Source organism: Musa acuminata, chromosome BXJ1-9 (genome assembly GCF_036884655.1).
Source record: "Musa acuminata AAA Group cultivar baxijiao chromosome BXJ1-9, Cavendish_Baxijiao_AAA, whole genome shotgun sequence".
Lineage (NCBI taxonomy): Eukaryota > Viridiplantae > Streptophyta > Magnoliopsida > Zingiberales > Musaceae > Musa > Musa acuminata.
In genome coordinates, this window is record NC_088335.1 from 41,100,898 (window position 1) to 41,125,968 (window position 25,071).

Here is a 25,071-nt window from a genome sequence, read left to right on the forward strand (position 1 = left end):
TGAGAGTTTTCTTACTTTTGTTAGATTTAAATTTATGGAATATTGTCGAAAACAGATTTGAAAGGTCTTCTCTTCTAATAAACCATTAGAATGATTTGGAGAAGAAGATTTTTTCCTTAAATGCTAGAGCTATGAACGCTATATTTTGCACTTTGGATAAAACTGAGTTTAATCATGTTTCTTTGTGCGAAACGGCTTTCAATATTTGGCACACTCTTAAAATCACACACGAAGGCACAAATAGAGTAAAAGATTCGAAGATTAATTTTTTAATGCATGATTTCGAGCTGTTTCAAATGAAGTCGAGCAAAACTATTATTAACATGTACACTCACTTTACGAATGTTGTCAATAGTTTAAAAGCTCTTGGCAAATATTTTTCGAATCTTGAACTTGTGAATAAAGTTTTACACTCACTTTCTAAAACTTGGGAATCAAAAGTAACGGCTATTCAAGAATCAAAAAACTTGAACCATTTACCAAGTGAAGAACTTATAGGGTCTTTAGTGACCTATGAAATGGCGTGCAATGCACGTGAAGAATTTGAGAACCACCTTCTAAAGAACAGGAAGGATTTCGGACATCGAACAAAAGAAGACCACTCATGCGAAAGCTCAAGTAATGATGAACTTGAACTTCTCACAATAAAACTTAAAAAGTACTTAAAGCAAGAATCAAAAAATAAAAATAAATTGAAGAAGAAGAAAGCACTTTGGGATGAAACGAGTACCTCCGAAGATGAGGAGCAAACCAACAAAAGCGAGGTAGCAAACTATGCCTTAACGACATTCGACGATGAGGTAATCAAAATACCTTTAATTTATTTCGAAATTACATGATGCTTTTCATGAGTTATTTTTAATTTAGTTTAGAATAATTATTTTTCTTGAGAATTGCATGTTTAATAAAAATGCAAAAATAAAATTGGATCACTATCTATGTGCGCAGTAGTGCAACTCCATACCTTGTGATTGTCCATCTCCATGCATCACGATAAAAAATGTAGATCTATTTTTGAGGCACCCAAAAGCAAATGGGTACATAAAAATCATCCTTTCTTGTAAAAACATAAAACATCATAAGCTGGGAGTAAGAAATAATATCCTGCTCTTTGGATTCTCGATATTCATGACCCGAGATCCAAAAAGAACTCGCGATGCTCTCTAGCCTAAATAACAGAAGAGGATTAGAAAATTAAAATTACAAATGCGATATAGATACAATCCTATTTGATCCCTCAGAATTGGAAACCCATGATTCTCACTTCACATATCCTCTAGATTTTCGAACCTATCGATGTCATCCGTTCGTTACTTTCGAATCCAACTATATCATGAACTTACTAAGTTTGTCATAAACTTGCAAGGCTTACCAACTTGAACAATCTTTCACAAACATGTGCACGACATTTAGAATATGCACGTCACAAGATCTATCTTGATCATGCAAAATTTCTTATCTTACAATGAAAATTCTTACGTAATTACGTAAGTAAAGTTGATTGCTCTAAATGAAAATTCTTCTCAAGTCAAAAAACATTCAAATCAGATCACACTGTAGTCAGAACAAGTGTTCACCGCCTACAGGCGATGGCACCGCCCCAGCTGGAGGTAGCACCTCCGGTTGTCACGTGTTGCAAGCGGTTGCACCGCCCCAGCCATCGGTGCAACCACCCGCAATTCTGCCTCTTTTTAACCCGAGCTAGGGCCGGCGGTGGAACCGACCCCAACTCACTCCCTTCCCCTCTTTACTCTTCCAAAGCTTCACCACCTCCATTTCACCCCTCATAGCATCCCAAATACTCCTCATTTTGATGCAAAAGATCAACAATCTCTCCTTCTATTGAAAATCTCACTAAGGTATTATCTAAGAACCCCTTAAATTTTGTTTTTGATTTATTTACTCTTGCTCATTATTATCCTCTTAAATAGCAGTAGTTATGGGGTCTAGAAGATCCTCAAGGAACAAAGAGAAGAGGAGATTAGTAGAAGATTTTGATCTTACCCTTTTCGATTCAAAATATCATGCTGAAAGTTTTTCCTCTTTCGAACTTAGGAGTGTCAATAAGGGGAAACATGTAGATTTAAATGAACTAAGAGACTTAGAGACAATCCAATGGTTTGCAAACTTAGATCTACTCCCTATTTTACAAATTAGTGAACCCATCTATCCAAGACTTGTTAGACTGTTTTACAATAATATACAAGTAGATGAAGAAGAATGAATGTCTACCTATCTCTTAGGACAACACATCTCTATTACGGATAAATTCATTTACGACATGATAGGCATTCCCCTAAAAAATAGAGGACTTTATTTTAGAGGATCATGGGATGATGAAACTGTTGGGACAACATATGTTGAAGCCTTAGGAATAATTTTCGCCAATCCCAACTTAGCATTTGTTCCTAAAAGTTGTGAACATCTACTACCACTAAACACTAAGGTACTTCATCATATCCTAACTAGCATCATTCTCCCTAAATAATACCATCATGATGAAGTAAGCCAAATAGAATTAGGAACTAAGTATTGGATCATGAAAGGACATGACATCTGTCTTGGTTATCTTATCCAGCAAAACATGTTAGAACTATCTAAGAAAGACATGATGCTTCCATATGGTGGTATAATTACTAGAATACTGAAAGCATACAATATTCCAATACCACCGGAAGAAGAAGTAATAAAAGTAGATAGGTTTAGCATAATAAATAAAAATCTACTTCACCGATTAAGATGTGTTTATAGAAACAGTAACTGGGTTAGAATGCCTAAAAGAACCGATCCCCCCCCAACCTAAACCGGAACTGGAAACACTAGTCTTTAGGGGTACTCAATCTCCTCCGATCTGTCCCTTTGAGGAAACACATTCATTTGAGCAAGCTACTGCATCATCTGTCGAAGATATTGGGATTCGGATGGACTGATTTGAACAAAGACAAGAACGACTTGAACATCGACAAGATCAAATCCTATCTGAGCTGCAGCAAATTCATCGACAATTTGACTCTTTATTTAGGCACTTTAATTTTCCACCTCCTGAATGAGCTTGTATGTGAACACAATCACCTATTGTTATTGTAAACTCTTTATGTTACTCACCATGATACCCTTTGCCTTGATCCTTGATATGGTTACCTGATGTATTTATTTGTGAGAATATGCTGAGTTACAAACATCTCTCATTGTTTAATCTCGTTATTCATTATCGGATTTTACATTGAAACTAAATGTTTTTATAACTACTTTGAAAACCTTGTGCCTTGGTTTCCATGATAAATATGATTTGAGAAAATGATATACCAATGCAGTTGATGAGTCATGACATTGTCATGATATTATTATTGCCATAACACTAAACATCAACTAGTTGATATTTTTACAAAACCTCCGAGTGAAGAACAATTTGATTTCATAAGAAGAGAATTAGGAATGTTGATGTGTCTGAATACATAAACTTGTTGAAATTATTTTTCGGACTTTATTGATTGATTGATCAATTTCACTTAATTGCTATGATGATTTTACACAATTACATGTTAGAAATTATGTGTATGAATATAAAAATTTTCATGATGATAAGCATGTTTTGTCTTCATGATCATATTTGAAAATCAATAGCACAGTCTCGTCCGAATGCATGAAAGTCTTAATTTCATTTTCGGATTCTCTTAAAAATCGGAGTTTCTCGATACATTATCCTCTTCCGGACTTAATAAAGCATATGTCATAACGAGTTTAATTCTCATCATTGTTGACATATGAAATACATCTCTCATACACCTATGTGAAGAATATTCTTTAAAGAAATGGATTTAATAAAATGATTCCTGATTATATGAATGATAGTGTTTTTACTAACAAGGATTCGTTTCTAATACATATCTTGATCCTTGTGAAAATGAAGCAAGATTTAATCTCTCATCAATTTTAACTTCATTTAAAGTAAACTCACAAATAGATGGTGGAGATGCGGGGTAAAAACAGAATTGATATCTCCATGTCATGGTTGCATAATTGACTCACTATTGAAAATGACATGAACCTAGTAAAGGCATCACACTTATGCTCAAAATTCGCTTATATTGTTCTCTTGGTATCACAATTACCATGCTTTTTGTTGATGACAAAGGGGGAGAAATATATGAGTATTAATGCCATGCTTGCATCACCAAGAGATATATGAATTGCTATGCTATGATTGCTATAATTTGCATTATGCCTTGTTTGTATCATGTCAAGATATCAAACAAAAAATCTTACTTCGTAGTTTTACATGTTGATATCTTACAATATGATGAATTGCTACTATTACCATCATTCAAACTTGTAATGTAAAATTTGAAAATGAATGTCAAGCCTTGACATCATCTTCAGAGAGATACATCATGATGGGAGTATTGATAAGTTTGAAGGAAGGCCTCTAGTGGACGTCGGTGACCTCGTCAGTGGAGGAAGCCAAAAGTGGATGTAGGTCAAGATTGACCGAACCACTCTAATTCTCGATTTGCATTTACTTTGAGCATATTATCTTTACTGCAAACCTCCTCAAAAGCTTACTGCTTTCTACGCATATACGATTGGGTTTCAAGCTTTGCACTTTCCGAATCGGCGTTTAGACGTAAATCAGTTTTATCGTACGATCATCATATTTCAGTTTGCCTTTACGTTTTAATTTCTATCATAACTGCAAACTGCCTTTATATCCTTGCTTTAACAGCATCTCACTTAATCAAGTGATTTACGAATCAACATTTAGACGTAAATCAGTTTTTTCGTACGAATATCATATTTTAGTTTGCGCCTACTATCTGATTTGAACCATACCTGCAAACTGCATTTATATTTTTGCTGCATCTCACTTAATCAAAAGTTAAAGTGATTTACGAATCAGCTTTCTTACTGAAATCACTTTTATCGAACGAACGTAGTTTTTTTTTAATCGTAGAAGGTTTTCTGCTGCACTAATTCAACCCCCCCCCCCTCTTAGTGCTCTTAATCCTAACAGATGCATACAATGAAAAGTTATGATAATCATATATAGTAGGATGTAATATACTTTGATATTTTGATGCCATAATAATTTGAAATATTTATGATTTGGAAATGATACATATAATACTCATGATTTTATGATGCATGCAATGATGTGAGTCGATGGTTATCATTTTCTGAAATTCAATGGTTATCATTTTATGAAATTCAAACCTTCTTTCAATATGACATATTGATAGGGGGAGTTTAGTTTAAACTCCGTCATCAATTGATTATCATCATAAAAAATAGAGAGATTATTGAATCTCAAATATTAATAATAAAATCAATTGATGAAGTTAAGATCTAATGTGTGTTTGAGTGGCGTAGGACTAACCTCGATTAAGGAAAGATAATTCAATTAAAGCAAGAAGAATTGGACATTGGGCCGGAGTGGAGCATGTCAGAAGATTGGATGTTAGGGTAGATGAATGGTCGACGTGCTGAAAGAACTTTATGTCATGAGTTCGGTCATCAGGCCGAAGGATCGGACATTACACCAAGGAGATCGAAAGTTACGGGAGTCAATATGCTAATTGGGTAATATGCCGAAGGAGACGACAATGCACTAAAGGATTGGACGAAGCGCCGAATGAACCAATGACATGCCGAACAACATAGGATTCATGGTTGTAATCATGTATCTAGATCGAGTTAGTTTAGGTTTAATTAAGTCAGTTTTTAGGTGAAATAATACCAATTCAATTAAGGGCCAATTGAGCTTAAGTTGATGATGTTTTGGGCCAAGTGGAAGGCCCCTTCGATCATCCATAAACGGATCAGGTGGTGGCACTACCAGTCTGGGCAGTGGTACTGCCCAAACACAATCTTCCAAACTGTATCAGGTGGTGGTACTATCCAAACACAGTCTTTCAGACTATGTCAAGTAGTGGTATCGCCAAACTGAGCGGTGGTACCACTCATTGTCAGTGTTAGACTAGGCGATGAATTAATTTAGTTCAGTGTTAGTGTCAGTGTTAGTACTGATAAAAATTAAACGAGGAATATAGAAAGATAGAAATTGTAGAAGAAACTATGAAATGTATAAGATGTAATTGTCTAGTTTGTTTTGATAGTGAGCTCTTGATAGCTATTTATACACACTCAGTAGGGAGGTTATACACATTCAGCATACAGGATTTTTCTCAACTGCTTAGAGATTTCCTCAATTGTCTTGAGGAAATCTTATCTATTTATCATGCCCCCGCAAGATTGAGCTTCCATCAAGGATGCCGATCTTGGACCGATGAGATGAAAAAAGTTTACGGGCGAGAGGCTTTATGAGTGAGTCAGCTAGTTGATCAGCTGTATGTACGTGAGAAACACGGAGTTGATGTCTGACAACTTGATCTCGCACGAAGTGGAAGTCAATAGCTATGTGTTTCATGCGGGAATGAAACACTGAATTAGCACATAAATAGGTAGCTCCAATATTATCACAATATATTGTAGGAATAACTGTAGAGTTGACGTTGAGTTCCTTGAGCAGATTTGTGACCCAATTGAGTTCAGCAACGGTAGTGGCGATGGCACGATATTCAGCTTCAGTTGTAGATCGTGCAACCGTATTTTGTTTTTTTAGAACTCCAACTAATTGGAGTAGCTCCAAGGAAGACAATGTATCCTAATGTAGATGTTCTATCATCAAAGTTCCTTGCCCAATCAGCATCAGCAAAGGCATGGAGATGGAGTGAAGTATTTTTGCAAAGAAAAATGTCATGATTAAGAGTCCCTTTAAGATACCACAAAATTCATTTAACTGCAGACCAATGCGTAGTAGATGGTCGATGTATGAATTATGATAATTTATTGACGGCAAATGAAATATTTGGATGGGTGAGAGCCAAGTACTATAAGGACCCAAGGACTTGTCGATATTGAGTCGAATCTGTAGTAAGACTTCCATCACATAATTTAAGTGATTCACTAGTAGAGAGAGAAGTTGTAACCTCTTTCGCATCCTGCATGTTTGTCTTTGATAATAAATCTTGAATATACTTTCTTTATGATAGGAAGAGACCTGAAGGTGTAAATGTTGCTTCCACTCCCAAAAAGTAGCTTAAAGTTCCTAGATCTTTGAGGGAGAATCGATCGGCCAACTGCTTTAGAAATGCCTGAGCCTTCGAAGGATCATTTTCTGTGACAATAATATCATTCACATATACTAAAAGATATATTATACTTCCATTGTGCTGGCAAATGAATAATGAGGTATCAGACTTGGAATTGATGAAGCCAATTGAGGTAAAAAATGAGCCAAACTCATTATACCAAGCCCTGCCCTTGGAGCTTGACGAAGTCCATAAATAACTTTTTGAAGTTTGTAGACATACCTCTAATATTGAGGATGAACGAAACCAGGAGGTTGCTGTATAAAGACATCTTCAGTAAGTGTCTTATGTAAAAAGATATTGTTAACATCCAATTGTCGTATGTGCCAGCCCTTTAAGATGACCAAACTCAGGATAAGACGGATTGTTGTAGGTTTAACAACAGGACTAAATGTCTCTGTGAAGTCGACACCAGGTCGTTGATGAAACCCTTTGGTGACTTGACATGCTTTATATCTGGCAACAGATCCGTCTGGGTTCCGCTTAATTTGAAAGACCCATTTACACCCGATGATATTTTGTGTGTGATGAAAGGGTACTAAGGTCCATGTAGAGTTATGGAGGAGAGCATCATATAAGTCACACATGGCTTTACGCCAGTGAGAAGATTTTTGAGCTTGAGTGATTGTAATGGGTTCACTGGCCTCAGTGGAGGAACTTGTTATAGCATGTAAATCAAGGACTTGACGTGGTTTGACAATACCACTTTTGGAGTGTGTTGTCATTGGATGTTTAGGGGGGATAGAAGTGGTAGATTGTGTTGGTGGTATAGCCGAGGACGAGTCACTGTCATGGACCGGGCCAACCGTCGGCACAACAATGTCACTAGATCTAGGAGAAGGTAAAGCCAGTGGCAATGTTGCCAAGGGTATTGCTTCATTAATAGGGGAAACTTGTGAGGAAGGGAGTGGAGAAATAGAGGGAGTGAAAAGCTGTTGAACTGGAGTAATAGTAGTATGCGGATCTTGAGGGTAAGGACTGGATGGTGTCATTGGAGGTTCGTGTGATGAGATCGGAGGGATATTCTAGTGATGCATGTTTATCGAAGTAGCTTGCATGGTAGGATTATTTTGAAACGGAAAGACGGACTCCTAAAAAATAACATGACGTGATATAAGGACTTTTTTAGTTTGGGATTCATAGCATCGAAAAGCATTATGTTCATGAGAGTAGCATATAAAAGTACAAGGCTTAGATCGTGGTGTTAGCTTATTTGACGCATAGGGACGGAGCCATGGATAACATAAACAGCCAAAAACTTTGAGTTTATGAAGGTTTGGAAGCTTGTAGAATAATTTTTCAAATGGTGATTGGTATTGTAAGATTGGAGTGAGCATACGATTAATGAGATAAACTACAGTTTGAAAAGCTACTGACCAAAAAGGTGGTGGCATGGATGCTTGATGTAGAAGGGAGAGACAAGTTTCAACGATATATCGATGTTTGCGTTCGGTAGAGCCAACCAACTAAGGAGTATGTGGGGGTGACTTGAGGTGTTGTATACCACAAGCAGAGAGACAGGATGCGAGGGCTTGATATTCGCCTCCGCCATCAGAGTAAACTGTTTTAATGGAAGATTGAAAAAAATTCTCGACCAACTTTCGAAAGTTGGTAAATACTATAGAAACACCATGTGTACTTAGTAAAATAGTATACAAAAATGACATAAAAGCGAAACTTGTCAAAAGAAGGAATTGGGGCAGGGCCCCACATGTCGGTATAAATAATTTCAAATGGTTTAGAGTAAGAAATGGAGGTTGTCCCAAAAGACAGTTTATGACTTTTATTGCAAAGACAAGCATCGCAATGATTGATTGTACTATTGAATTTTAAGGTAGGAAGAGAATAATGAGAAAATAATTTTTGCTGGATAAAAGGGGAGGGATGACCAAGATGACGATGCCATATATCAACCGGAGCTACGATTAAAGAGTGAGCAGTAGGAAGGGTAATTTGCGAAGCGGATGGCCACTCATAAATGTTGTCTTTGTTCTGGCCCTAGACCAAGAATGCCCCTATGCTCAAATCCTTGACAAGAAAAAAGTTAGGAAAGAATTCAATTGAGGTATTATTTTGTTTACAGAATTGAGAAACGGAAATAAGGTTTCTTTTAATCGTAGGTGCAAACAACTCGTTGGTGGCTTGTGAAGTCAGGACGCGACGGCTGAGGATTATGAAAGTTACCATCTTGATATGGATAAGGGGGGTTTGGTCTAAGCCTCATTAGATTTTTGATTAACCTGAGCTGTAATAGGTGGTCCGGGCAACCTATCATCACGCTTCAAGTACGTCTTATAGTCAATCAACTTATCATAAAGTTCTTCGAATGATAACGGTGAGTCGCATGCCCGAAGTGCTGCTGTCAATTCTTTGTAGTCGCCTCCTAGGCCATTGAGGGTATGGATTAGGACTTCTTCATCATTGAGAGAATAACCTATCAAAACTAAATCATCGATGATAACTTTGATATGTTGTAGATAATCATTAATAGTACTTCCCTCTTGTTTCGTTTTCATTAGATTGGAGAGAAGTCCGAGCATACAGTACGCGAGCAATTTGCCAAAGTTGTTTGTAACTTACACCATGCTTCTGCAGTAGTCATACATGAGGATATCAACGGGGTAATGGATCCAACAACGGAAGCTTGAATAGCTTGGAGGATGAGGCGATCTTGACGTAACCATAGTTTGTGAGCTGGATTTGGCACTGGATTGGGTTCACCTGGGATGTTGATCATTTCAGGTGGACATTGAAAAGAGCCATCAATGTAACCTAGGAGATCATAGCCAAATAGAAAATTAGAAAGTTGTACCTGCCAAGATGCGTAGTTGCCGCCTTTGGATAATTTGAAGGGAATAAGTGTTGCAGCATTGATGGTGATAAGACTTTGGATAATTTGAAGGGAATAAGTGCTGCAGCATTGATGGTGATAAGACTTTGAAACGTGTTTATAGTCCCTACAAAAACAGGGACAGGAATATCAGAAGAGGAAAATGAAGACATCCCAGATATTTTGTGGCAGTTTAAGTGATCTTTACAAAAGATGTAAAGATATAGGAGGGAGAGAGGAGGAGAAAAGTATATCGATGCGCTACAAAGGAGGCTACAATGATGAACTGCAGAGGAGACTACAGCGATGCACTATAGAGGAGGCTACAATGATGCATTGCAGAAGAGGCTACAACGATGCACTACAGAGGAGAGAAATCTGCAGCGATTAGGTGAAAAGAAAGAAAAAAAAAAATCTGCAGCAGTTACAATTGTAGAGAAATTGCTGCGGCAGAGGGAAGCGGTTGGCCGAGGAGCAGTTGCAAGGACGGCGGCCACCATGATAGTGTAGGCGAGGTTCTTATGAGGGTAAGAGGTGGCCGAGCAATCTCCAACTCCGGAACAAGAAGCAGCGACACCGGAGGAGAGGGAAGCAACAACACTGCCCTTTCCAACTGAATAGAAAAGAGGAGCAGTAGAAGGTTTCGGTAGAGCTGCCTACATCCGCAAGGAAGAAGGCTCTGATACCATGATAAAAATTAAACGAAGAATATAAAAAGATAGAAATTGTAGAAGAAACTATGAAATGTATAAGATGTAATTGTCTAGTTCATTTTGATAGTGAACTCTTGATAGCTATTTATACACACTTAGCAGGGAGGTTATACACATTCAACATGGAGGAAATCTTATCTGCTTATCAAGTATCGTCTCTCTATCAAGTAGTGTAATTAATTTGGTTCTGACGAATTTATTAAAATCAAGTGTTGAACTATGAACTGATTTGATTTATGTAGCTATGAAAAATATTTCAAGCCAGTAGTTTAATTTTTATAGGAGATGCAAAATGAGAAAGTACTCACTATAGTAGATATTATTTGGGTTGATAAATATTTTAGGAGTTGTAATTGTATTCAAATTACTTGCGATTAAAGTAAGAAGAGTTCTTAGATAATTAAGATTTGCTTCTATAAATACATTTTAAATCTTAAGATTTTGATGAAAGAGAGATAAGAGGCTTTGGATGCTTTTGAGGTTTCTCTTTTGAATCTAATGAGAGTTAGAGAAGAGTTTTTTGGTTTTATATGATAAGGTATATAAGGGGAGTTGTGCTAGAGTATGAATAATTTAAAAGTTTTATAATTGACCTATGATGAAAATTTTGATTTTCTCTATTGATATATTCAAATTTTTTGATTTATTCTATAGATATATGAAGAGAGTTATCGAATTATATTACATGATGCATCGAATTTTTTGATATATTTTTTATTATTAATCTCTTTTCTTTTGTGTTTCAAGTTTTCTACTATCCCTCTCTAATATGAGATCCTTTTACATAATAGCTTTGACAATATCGAGACTTTTTTTTTTATTTCTCAATTTGTCGGTTTCCTCTTAGTTTAATAAAATCTAATTTTATATCTATGAATTAATAATTTTTATTAAATATTTAAGCTTTAAAATATTATATTTAAGATAGTATTGTTTCTTATTTTATTTGCTAATTTCTTTAGCATTTATTTATTATTATTTAATTATTTTAATTATTAATTTATAGAAAAAACATATATTATTTTGAATCTTTGTAAAACTATGAGTTAAACCGTGTCAATTGAAGAGTAAATCAAAGAAAAATAAAATTACTTTTTTTAGGATACTTAAATTATATATGAAAAAAAGGATGTTCAGGAAAAAAAAGAGAAACGAAGGATGCTTTGTGAGAAAAAGAAAACCTTTTTAAAGTAATTATTAGTTTCTACGAGAATACAAGGTATACATAATATATATATATATATATATATATATATATATATATATATATATATATATATATATATATATATATATATATATATATATATATATATATATATATATATATATATATATATATATATATATATATATATATATATATATGTGTGTGTGTGTAAAATTTAGTACATTTGATGTGGTCTTCTTCTCTAGCCGATTAAAGAACCATGAGGAGATTAATGGAAGGATATTGAATCCGTACGAGTTGGAGGGGATCCCACACGTAGAGGTTGTCACGCAGGGACTAGGGATACACCCGACAAGAAGTCGCCCTTCTTCTCCCCGAGTCACCTGCCTACGCCTCTCTCTCTCTCTCTCTCTCTCTACTGTTGGGATCTGATGGCGGGGCGTTACGACAGCGATCCCTTTCAGGAGGAAGACGTCAATCCCTTCGCGGTGAGTTCCCCGATCTCTCCAACTTCATCTCTACTAGGAACATTTCTAGTGATCGATGCTGTAGTCGGTGATTTGGTTCGGCATTTAGATCACTGTGTCAGATCTGATGTTTCGCTGGGTTCCCAACGTGTCCGATCGTTCCCGGTTGCTCTCTCCGCTTCTCGAAATTGGATCATTGTTTCGCGCTTCTTGATTTTGACTGCGACATTCGGGGTGTGAGAGATTACTTGTTTGTTGGTTTCTCGTACATTGGGTGCTGAATTGAGTGCTTATCGGCAATGTGTCGTATTTTGCTTTTGGATCTTGCAAAACCTAGTCAGGTCGTCACGACAATCACTTCTAATGTTGAAGGATAGGGAAGAAGAAGACTGAATCTGAAAGATCTGAATTCCAACTGTTAGGCGTACGCGTGTTCTTTTCCTGATTAGAAACTTACGGAGCTAGAAAACGTTTAAACTTCTAATATTTTGCATCGAATCAAAGTAAGTTCCTTGTTGCGGTTTGGCGCCGCCAAACTTGGTTTAGATCAGTCCGAGACCTCCGTATTTTTGTTATGACCTAAAAGCACCTCGACTTGCCCTTGTTGTGGCCGTACTGAACCCATAAGAGTATGTTAATTAGGCCCTAGATAGTTTAGATTATGACTTTGACTAGGACATCATTGGGGTAATTTTGAAAAGCTCACATTATTATTTTCCAAATTACAAAAGAGTCCTAAGCATGATTAGACAAGAGAATATGCCTTTTCTCACTAATTATATTAGCTATTTTAGGGATTTATATAGGGCCTTGTTTATTGAGTGTATAAGAATCCTAATTTGATCACATCAAAGGTTAGTTAGATCTGTTGTTTAACTATAAGGTCCTGTGTTTTGAGAGTTACAGAGTTTTTTGTGCAAAATTTTGGAGGGTAAGTTAATTAATGCCGAAATAACATTTTTATTAGTTAGCACTCCTAATTATCTATATGTATGAGAAATGTGAATGTAGACGTTCTTGCCTGAATCTTATATCTATTTTTTGTATGACAAAAATACTAAGTCAGTAGCTTGATTCTCTAGTTGATAGCTGTGGGGATTTTTCCTCCTTTTCTAATAACAGGAGTGTCACATCCTATTAATTGATATCAGAGTGACGCCAATATTTTAACTGCTTTTTAGTGGTTTTAACTTTATGTAACAACCCCAAAAATTTCCTATCTTTGATGTCATTGAGGAATTAAGCATACTCGTATTGTGGATATTCCTAATTTGTTAGAGTGTTGCCTTTTATAAGTCCAATTTGAGGTGGAGAAGGCCACCAATTATAATTACAAGCAATGTAGTACTGCTACGATATTGCTATATGAATTTATTTCTTCTTGTTTAGAGATGGTAAAATAATCCCCAAGTTCTCATTCTCCATTATAAGTTGTAGTCACATTAGGACTCTCTATTGCCTTTCAATTTGATGTAGACTGTTTGTCTTTTACTTTGATGTAGTGATTTAAAAAGCGCTAGACGTCAAAAGGCATGAAGGTCCTAAAATACCCGAGGCGTTAGGTGCTCGCCCAGGTAAAGCGAGACGTTCTGAAATATTAAAATATAAAAAATATATAATACAGTTAATAAATATGATTAGTATTGTTAAAATCTAAATAGGGACTATTATATAATACTAGTAGTTAACAATTTACTGTTAACAATAGTTAGAGCGGTGTAAAGAATCACCGATGGTAGAAAGTGGGGAAGGAGAGGACGACGATAATAGAGGAACTTTCAGACGATAGTGACGGTGGTGGAGGAAGTTGCAGATTGTCACAGACAAAACTGTAACCGGAGTGTTTGATGTAATGCTCATGTATGTCCATGTCTTTCGGTTTTGTTCATGCTTTGCATAGTATGTAAAGGGCTGATAGTAGGCTTAGCAGCCCTATTTTCTTTGGTTTTGTTGGTTGTTTTAGGCTTATAATTAAATGTTGTATCATGTGGGCACTTGTGGGGATTTCGCTCTGTAGTGGACCATTTTGGACCTTTTGTTATACGACCGTTCAGAGCTTGTGAAGTCTGTTTGTAATTTGCATTGACTATGAAGTGTTTGCTGAAATGATTACTTGTGGATCCCAAGTGAGTTGCTTTCTCTAACCCGTTTTATTTTTTGTAGGTCCCAAGAGATAATAGGAGGTTTCGGAGATAATAGGAGGTTTCGGGGAGGTTGACCTTTACGGACGGACATGCAAGAGTCCCACACGACTTAGGAAAAACTAGCTAGGTGCGTGACATATGGTATCAGAGCGGGACAAGCACACATATAAACACTTGGTATGCAAACGTAGGGGACCTAGTAGGGTTGCATTGAGGGCAGCCAGCATGCACGACCATTTAGGGAAAACGGGCATGGAGATATAGGGAAAAGGAGTCACTCAGAGGAGCCGACATTTGAGAATGACATTTAGAGGAATGGATAACCCTTTGTGTAAGAGACACTATGAAGACAAGCAAGCTGGGGAGAATATGTAGTGCACAAAGGTTGGGATGACTGAGTTTGAGTTACGACTCGACGTTGGCAACCATACTTGATAGTGCTGAAGGCAAGCGAGACGCTTAGTAAAGGATCAGACTATGCAAAGTAGAATGAGTTGCTTAACGATCGAAAAAGTTATGTAAAACTCACAGAGATGAGAGGAATTGCTAACTCGAAGAATTCGGTACTCATGTAAGGGCTTGCATACGAACGATGGAATGTTCGTGGCCAACCCAATGTCACGAACTGTCACGAACGGTCATTGCGCACTCGCAACAACTTCGTTCAACGAACCGTTCGTCGCTTTTACATGCTTGAACAGAGACATGGCAACCTGTTTTGCCTTGGTTTTATGTGTTTTATTTGTAAAAATATATGTTCGAACAGGTTGCAGCGCTGTAGTGCGACTGCTCACCGCGTCGGGCCAAAAAGCTCCAAAATGGCTCCGTTTCGCGTGTCGCGGGCTGTTTTCTGTAGCCCGCAGCAGCGCCCAAACCGTCAACCATCTCAGTACCCTAGAATCCCCCGGGTGGCACAGGGCTGGATGGGGCTTCGGTACATTGTCGAGCGCTGAAAAATCTTCACAAGTTCACACGTTGACTTGACGGGAACTTGCTTTCGTGCCAAACACCCGGTGAGCAGTTGTTTGTGGATTTGCAACTATTCATTCTACCTTATAAAGTCCTTTTTTTCCTCCTTCCTCTTTTTTCTCCTATGCACACAAAATGCTTGTTGAATTGCTTGTAAAGCTTCCCTCTTTGCGAGACGTCGGGACTTGTCTGTTGCTTGTTTTCAATCTAATCAACTTTCTGTTTTACAGGTCCTTCGGAGCCTATACGAGGTTGCAACTAGGCTGAACCTTTGCGGACGCATATGTGCAATAATGCCTTAAGACTTAGGTAATACCAGCTAAGTCCAAGAAGTTGGCGCAAGGGTGCGTCGTGACTTACGTAACTCAAGCTATGTTCGCGTCTTGGCCGCAAGGATGCCTTACGACTTAGGCAATTCCAGCTAAGTTCGTGACATTGTGATATCAGAGCGGGCAAGCAATTTGAGCAAGCAGCGAAGGAACTTTGTAATTTCGCCATGGTAAAGCATCGTAGCGAATCAAGCAGGGCGGGGGTAAGCCGGACCTTTGTCCCAAGCAGCCGCAGGTGGGCTGTAAGTGCAAACTCGCTCTCATGTTGTTAGAGCCGCTTTGGAGGATCGTGGCAGCGAACATGATGAGCAAGAAATTAGCTACTCTCCGCGAGCGAAAGAGGTGCAATATGGAGCGTTAACCAGGAAGAAGAGTCATAAGGAGAGACTTACAGTGGCGGAAACCCGTTTGGATGTTCTTGAAGTGAGCTTGGCGAAACTCTACCAAGGCCAGCGAAGGCTTCTTGGGGTAGAGAGCTTGCAAGAAGAAGCTGAATCCCGAATCGACAAGGTTGAGGCCTTAGTCGATCGATTATCGGACGACACCAAAGACTCCGTGCAACATTTGCCGGAAGTCTTGGCAGAACTCACTTCCAGGGTGACTATGCTCACAAGGGCACTGAAGAAACCAAAGTTTCGATAGCAACCATGTATTTGAATGAGGATGTAAAACTTTGGTTGCGAACCCGTTGGGAGGAGATCCAACAAGGTCGGTGTCGGGTAGACACATGGGAGGACTTAAAGCGAGAGTTGAGAACTCAATTTCTGCTTGAGAACACAGAGTTCATTGCAAGGAGGAAGTTGAGACAACTCCGCCAAAGTACTTCCATCCGAGACTACGTGAAGCAATTTTCTACGCTAATGCTGGACATACAGGACATGTCCGAGAAGGATAAGCTATTCAGCTTCTTCGATGGTTTGAAACTATGGGCTCAATAAAAACTACATCGAAGGAATGTCACCGATGTGATCGGGGCAATTGTTGTTGCAGAAAGGCTCACCGACTTTGTTTCCTCCGAGGAGTCAGGAAAAAGGAAACAATCTTCAGGAAATCACCCTCCAAAATATTCTCGAGGGAAGGAGCCCGGCGACGAACAAAGGAAGAAGAGTTCCCACAAATGGCCAAGCTCAAAAGGCAAGGCTCCAAAATCTGACGGATGCTTCTTGTGTGGAAGGCCACACATGGTGAGAGAGTGCCCACAGAAGCAAGCACTCAATGGCTTAACAGCTTCTATCCATCCCCCCAAATCGGACAAGGGCAAGGCTGTCGCTCTTAGTTCGAGTAGTTCAGAATCCAACAGTGACGATGAGGAGTTGCAAAGACCCCAGATGGGGGCAATGCATTTGTTGAACGCTATACGAGGTCAAGTGGGGGAGAACATGAAGATAAGGCCACAAAAAGCAAGAAGTAGCGAGCTGATGTACGTAGACATTAAGCTCAATGGCCAAACGACCCGTGCAATGGTGGACACGAGTGCTACCCACAACTTTATTGCCGATCGAGAAGCAAAACGACTTGGGCTGATCTTGGAGAAGAACCCAAGTCGAATGAAGGCGGTGAACTCGGAGGCCAAGCGAATCTCCGGGTTGGCAAAGAGAGTTCCCATCAAGATTGGAACATGGAGCGGGAGCACAAACATGATGGCGGTGCCACTGGACGACTTCAAAGTGATTCTTGGAATGAAATTCATGCACGCGGCAAAGTTGGTGCCAATGATGTTCCTAAACTCCCTATGTATGATGGGAGGTGATGACCCCTATGTGGTTTCCATCTCTCAGAGAGGAACCAACGAACCCCAACAGATATCGACATTACAACTGAAGAATGGGGTACAAAAAGGCAAATTAATATTCGTGGCTGCTATGAAACTAGAGCCACTCGACGAGAAGGCCATTCATGAACCTGCTGTGGTGGCGAACGTCCTGAAGGAGTTCATAGATGTTATGCCACCCGAGTTGCCGAAGACTTTACCGCCATGCAGAGGCGTGGATCATCATATCGAGTTGGAGCCAAGAGTGAAGCCTCCAGCGAGACCATCCTACCGCATGCCCCCTCCAGAGTTGGCAGAGCTCAGAAAGCAATTAGGTTGACTACTAAACGGTGGTCTCATTCGTAGTCCTAAAGCACAATTCAGAGCTCCAGTTCTCTTCCAAAAGAAACAAGATGGGAGCCTCCGACTATTCGTCGATTATCGAGCTCTCAACAAAGTGACGGTAAAGAACAAGTATCTCATCCCGCTCATTGCGGACTTGTTCGACCAATTGGGCAAAGTACTTCTCCAAACTCGACCTTTAGTTGGGGTACTGGCAGGTGCGCATTGTTGAAGGCGATAAAGCAAAGACTACTTGCATGACCTGGTACTGGGCGTTTGAGTTCTTGGTGATGCCTTTCGGCTTAACCAACGCTCCAGCCACATTCTGCACTCTTTTGATCCAACTATTCAAGGAGTATTTGGATAAGTTTGTGGTCGTCTGCTTGGACGATATCGTCATCTATAGCCAAACGCTTGAGGAGAATGTCGAACACCTTCGGACAATTTTCAAGGTTCTCAGGGAGAACATTTTGTTCGTGAAAAGGGAGAAGTGCTACTTTGCTCAAATGGAGATCTTATTCTTGGTGCATCGAATCGGTGATGGCTCCATTCGGATGGACAAATCAAAGGTGCAAGCTGTTGCGGAATGACAAACTCTAAATAAGGTGTGGGAGCTAAGATCTTTCCTCGGTATCGTCAACTACTATCGGCGCTTCATAGTGGGGTATTCGAAGCGTGCAACTTCACTGACGGAGTTGCTGAAAAAGGAGCAGCCTTAGAGGTGGTCTGACAAATGTGAAGCTGCATTCCAAGATCTGAAGGCTACCGTGTTGGAAGAATCGATGCTCAAATTGCTGGACTATAGGGAGCCCTTCGAAGTCCACACAGATGCTTTAGACTTCGCTATTGGAGTACTCATGCAGGAGGGTCACTCGGTGGCCTACGAGAGCCACAAGCTCAACGAGACCGAGCGGCGGTATCCAGTGCACGAGAAGGAGATGACAACGGTGGTCCATTATCTACGAGTTTGGTGGCACCACCTTCTCGGATTGCGATTTATGCTGAGGATAGACAACATCGCTTTGAGCTATTTCCAAACTCAAAAGAAACTCTCCCCAAAGCAAGCACGATGGCAGGACTTCCTGGCTGAGTTTGATATGACAATGGAGTACATGCCCGGAAAAGCAAATGTCATGGCCGATGTATTGAGTTAGAAAGTGGAGCGAGTGAATGCCATACAGTTGGAGGGCAGAGGCCAAGCAAGTCAGTTGCACTCCAACTTCTTTTCCAGGATCAGGGATGGACTGTACAGTGATCCCCTGATGCAACTCATCAAAGAAGGCAAGACACGACGATTTTGGATCTATGAGGTACTCGTGTACGTAAAAGGGAATTTGATTTATGTTCCTTGAGTGGACAATTTGAGACGTGAACTCTTAAGAGAGTGTCACAATTCCCGTTGGGCTGGATATCCGAGTATTCATAAAACTTTGGCTCTCGTGGAGAGGGCCTTTTATTGGCCGAAGATGGGGATTGATGTGGAGGAATATGTTCGAACGTGCCTCACTTGCCAACAAGACAAGGTGGAGCAACGGAAGCCGGTGTTACTTTCAGAGCGTTGCCTGTACCAGAAAAGTCGTGGGAGAGCATTTCCTTAGACTTCATATCAAGCTTGCCGATAGTAGGGGGACTCGGATCGATACTTGTGGTGGTCGATTGATTTTCAAAGTATGCAACTTTCATTGCTGCACCCCTACACTGTTCAGTAGAGGAGGCGGCCAAGCTGATGATGAAGTATGTGGTGAAGTATTGGGGAGTCCCGCACAATATCATCAGTGATCGAGACACTTGGTTCCTGGGATGATTCTAGACCGAGCTATTCAAATTGTTGGGGTCTAAGTTATACTTCTCCACAAGCCTCCACCCCTAGACGGATGGCCAAACTGAAAAGATAAACACGCTCCTTAAGCAATATCTTCGGCACTACATGAGTGCCAACCAACGAGATTGGGTGAAGCCGTTGGACATAGCTCAATTCTCCTACAACTTGCAACGGAGCTCTATGTCTAACAAGAACCCCCTCGAGATCATTATAGGACAACAACCGTCAACTCCTCACACCTTGGCTATTGGGTATACTGGGAGTAGTTCGTCAGCATATCACTTTGCAAAAGAATGACACCTAAATGTAGATATTGCGTGGGCTTACTTGGAGAAGGTGACCAAAAAGATGAAGAAGCGGGCAAACATAGGAAGGCGACAGCAGGAGTTCAAAGTCGGCGATTTGGTGTTGGTAAAGCTCCAACCAGCATCACTCCAATTCTTTAGAAACAAAGTACATAAAGGATTGGTGTACAAGTATAAAGAGTCATTTCTAATTATCAATAGGGTGGACAATATTTCCTACAAGTTGCAACTGCCGGTGTGACTCAAAATTCACAATGTTTTTCATGCCAGCAACTTGAAAGCCTACCACTCAGATCCACAAGATGCTTCCCGAAGTGTTCCAACTCGGTTATCTCCCACCAGAGCCTCATACAAAAAGCGAGTTGAAACCATTTTAGCGGATCGCAAGATAAAGCTACCCAATGGAGCTGAGCAGATCGAGTACTTGGTGAAGTGGCGAAAGCTTCCCTGAACCGAAGCCAGTTGGGAGCTCGAAGATGCCCTACGACATGAAGAAGCAGTCATCAACAACTACCAACAAGCGTCGACGAGGGCGTCGATAGTTTAAGTGTGGGAGAATGTCATGAACGATCGTCGTGCACCCGCAACAACTTCGTTCAATGAACTGTTCGTCGCTTTTGCATGCTTGTACAAAGACATGGCAGCCTGTTTTGCCTTGGTTTGTGTGTTTTTGTTTGTAAAAATGCATGTTCTAATAGGTTGCAGTGCTGTAGTGCGACCGCTCGCTGTGTCGGGCCGAACTGCCCCAAAATGGCTCCATTTTTATGTGCCACAGCTTGTTTTCTGCAAGCCGCAGCTGCACACAAAACGTTTGCCATCTCAGCACCTTGGAACCCCCTAGGTGGCATAGGGCTGGATAGGGCTTCGGTATATTATCGAGCGTTGAAAAATCTTCACAAGTTCGCACGTTAACTTAAGGGGAACTTGCTTTCGCGCCCGACACCCGGTGAGCAGTTGTTTATGGACTTGCAACTATTCGTTCTACCTTCTAGAATCCTTGTTTTCCTCCTCTTTTCTCTTATGCATGCAAGGTGCTCGCTGAATTGCTTGTAAAGCTTCCCTTTCCGTGAGACGTCGGGACTTTTCCGCCACTCGTTATTCGAACTAATCAACTTTCTCTTTTACAGGTCCTTCGGGACTTGAGTGAGATTACAAATTGATTACACCTTTGCGGACGCATATCGCAAGGGCGCGTCATGACTTCGACAATCCCAACTAAGTTTGAGAAGTTGGCGCAAGGGTGCTTTGCGACTTAGGCAACTTAAGTTAAGTTCCCGTCTTTGCCGCAAGAGTGCCTTATGGCTTAGGCAATTCCAACTAAGTCCGTGACACCAAGGCGACCGAAACTCGGCGCCATGGAGCATTGAAACTTTCTCTTCGGCATGAGAATGATACGTCCGTATAAAGCTGAAGTGTGCAGCGAGTTCAACATGTTGCCTAGGTCTTGAGGGGTGCAGTAGGAGCTGTATTAGCGAGGAGTCCTAATCTAGCAAGTGCATTTGCAAAGGCAGAACAATGCACAGTTTGTTCAGTAAGGCGGAGTAGTCTAAGGGGATGGTGGCCTCCGAAACTTTCAAAGGGAAGGATGTAAAGAGAGAAGTTGCTCCAATAAGACAAAGACCTTTGAGGGATAAGTCCCAGTTCTCCGGAAGGAGATTCATGTGCAACGGACCCCATATGTTGAGGAGGAATACTTTAAGACAACAACCCCACAAAGCTCAACGGATCGAGCGAGTGGCGAAGAGTATCACATGATCTCGCATGAGGTAATGCATTGGTGGATGCATTGTGATATCAAGTGGGGGAGCGACTCGAGGCAACATAAAATGAAGGCATACTTGGAGTCGATATGGAGATTGGACTCAATGGAGGGCTGACCCGTGGAATGGTGGGCATGAGAGCCCCCATCAACTTAATGCAAATCGAGGAGCGGAGCAACTTGGGTATAACTTGGTGAAGGACCTAAGCCGCATGAAGGAAGTTGGCATAGAAGTTGGAACATGGAGTGGAGGCACGAAGCTTTCCTTAGACAGGTCAAGGACATGAACTCTTGCAGAGGTAAGAGCAGGATCATATCGTTCCATAAGTCTCTCATTCTGATGGAGCGGACTAATCTTACATGGTGCCAAAGACGAAGGGAGCTTCGAGACACATGCATCGTATCTCGAAGAAGCTTTTGACGGAGGAACCAAGGTTACTCAATTTACGGAGGCGAAGTTGGGTTCAGAAGGCCTTGGCACAAGGCAAGAGGATGTGAAGGCGGGTACTCTTGAGTAATACTCCATAGTACTGCCATTCAAGTTGCTATGAAGGAAGCAATGCGTAGCGGAGATTGTGCTGGTGGGGGCAGAGGCCCAGGATCCAGACAATGGTGCACCAATTTCAGCGAAGTCGGTCGACTTCGGGAGCTACTAGGTGATGGACTGTCTTAGAATTGTATTTCGTCTGGGTGTGACCCGAGAGCGAATGGACGAAGGTCGATTGCCAAAAGAGCGAACACAATCAAAGGTGGAAGAGGCCCTGTAATGTGTTGGTAAAGACCATACATAGAGGGATCACAATCCGAGTTCATCCCACAATGATCAGAATAGAATGAAGATATCACCAGGAGGCGACATGGTGCAATGGATTATAGTGGAACAGTTCGTGGCAATGCAATACACACGTAAGTAGTCCCGCAAGAGACTAGATCATACAAAGGTATGATCGGGAGCTACTGCGAACACCATTTCGGTGAACAACACGATGACAAGAAAGACTATGGATTCAAGGAGTGAATGTCATGGTATTGCAGAGGTGGGTCTTCCGTGCGTGCATCGAATCTTGCATCGGATAAAAGCCTTGGTCATCAGTATATAGGGGTTGTGTACCACCGAAGGAGAATTTCGAATGCAGGTACGAGCGAGTCTAATAGGGGGGACTTGATCATACAGAGGTATGATCAAAGCGACTAGAGAGTTGGACTGCTTCAGAGCTCATATTCGTCTAAGGGACCCGATAAGTCAGAGGATTAGGCCGAGCAAGCAAATGTTGCTACCAATAAAGCTAAGGAGAACAAAATCGATACGAACCCTGCAACATGATGGCGGTGGCCATGCATAAGAGTTGTAGTCTATTTTTCCATCGACCAAGGGAAATTGCTCGGAGAACACAAACGTGTTGAAGCAGAGGGTCGAAAGGAGCGAGGAAGCAATGACGAGTCCAAAGGGACCTAGCTACCCAAAACCAAGCGTTGGTTAGAATGGAGGTGGACTTGAATGTGTGCCACAGTGCCACAAAGGCAAATCTACTGATCGGGAAGAAAGGGACGCAGATACGAGACGACGAATAGTAGGGCCATGGGCATGGCAGCGCTATGGTACCTCAGAGGCGGGACTTCTATGAAGTCATCGATCCCTTGCTCTCTTGGAGGGAGAGTACTTGGTCGTGAAAGGGGTCGAGGTAGTGGAGAATGCAAAGGCAAACTCCAAGTACCGAGATAAGGCTGAAGGGTAGATGTCAGGGAACTTCGTAAGATCGGTGTCAACAAGCTTCTCATCAAGATAATCGAAAGTGAACGATTTCAGGTCGATGCAAGAGTGCTCGACTAAGGAATGAAGTAGACAGTACGCGATGCTGTACCTTTACAACTCAGAGGAGTAGGCAGCAAAGATGATGGAGAAGATGGCATAATCCCAGAGGCGACCAAAACTATTAAAAACTTGCTCTAAGTTGGGGTGAAAACTTCTTGCATTTCAGAAGTTCAATGGCATTGAGAAGGTGAATCACAACTGCTAACTCAACGTAAGGAGTGTAAACACTTCAAGTGCTTTAGAAGTATGAGCAATGAGCGGGTGAAGGCTAGTAACCAGCTCGATGCATGGAGTACAACCCTCAAGGAGGTGGGCGAAATCAAGGTAACATTTTCCTTCTTAACTCTTAATAGAATGGGTGAAACCGAGTACCCTAATTCTCTTATCTATCCAGCAAAGGAGCTCTACATAGGTTCATAAACCCTTCGAAGAACCGAATGGAAGACACTAGTTGTCAAATCCTCACCAATGGTGATCAGTGCTACTGAGAGTAGATTATCTGCTTTATTTCCCAACAGAATGTCAATCGAAAGTGGAAGTGATGCGAACCTACTTGGAAGTGATGTCTAAGTGGAAGAAAAAACGATGAGCAAATTTTATGGAGGAAGGACCTAAAAACTTTAAAGTTTGTGAGGCGATTTTCATTAAAGCTCCAACATGCATCCACCTAGTTCTAGCGGCATGAGGCATTTGAGAGACTAGCGCATACTAAGGAGGATCTTTTCCTTCATCTAAGGGATCCGCAAAAAACAGCAGGGATCAACACAACTTAGCCGACCCCACACTAAAGTCAGAGTCTTTGGCGAGTTGAAGCAGCATGATGGATCAAAGTTCGACTACTTAACAATAACAGCGGAGTGCAGTTGGGCGCCAAGTGACGCATTACAACTGGAGCAGAAGATTAAAGACTCAGTAAAGGCTAGGAAATGCAACATCTGTAAAGACTTCGATGAGGACGTCGAAGGAATAAGTGGGGGAGAATGTCACGGACAAAACTATAATTTGGGTGTTTAATGTAATTCTCATATATGTCCGTGTCTTTCGATTTTGTTCATGCTTTGCACAATATGTAAAGGGCTGATAGTAGGCTTAGCAACCCCATTTTATTTTGTTTTAGTGGTCGTCTTAGGCTTGCAAACAAAGGTTTGTGTCATGTGGGCACTTGTGGGGATTTTGATCTATAGTGGACTATTTTAGATCCTTTGTTGTGTGATCGTTCAGAATTTGTGAAGTCTGTTTGTAATTTGCATTGGCTATAAAGTTTTTGCTGAAATGATTGCTTGTGGATCCTGAGTGAGAAACTTTCTTTAATCCGTTTTCTCTTTTGTAGGTCCTAAGGGACAATAGGAGGTTTCGAGGAGGCTGACCTTTGCAGACGGATACGTAAGGGTGCCGCATGACTTAGGCAAAATTAGCTAAGTGCGTGATAGGATGGTAGAACCAGCAGTAGAGGAAGCTTCAGATGACAACAGCCGTGAAAGAAGCTTCGGACGACAGCATTGGCGGCGG

General features: G+C 40.7%; 1 protein-coding gene across 1 annotated transcript in view; it reads left to right on the forward strand.

The window, feature by feature from the left end:
* The first annotated feature begins 12,087 nt into the window (after window positions 1-12,087).
* LOC103973939 (secretory carrier-associated membrane protein 1) overlaps window positions 12,088-25,071 on the forward strand; it is a 34,847-nt gene continuing 21,863 nt past the window's right edge. Inside the window, exon 1 of the mRNA XM_009388616.3 lies at window positions 12,088-12,350. Within this exon, the coding sequence (XP_009386891.1) occupies window positions 12,294-12,350 (57 nt within the window). The 5' untranslated portion in view covers window positions 12,088-12,293. The remainder of the gene's footprint in view (window positions 12,351-25,071) is intronic.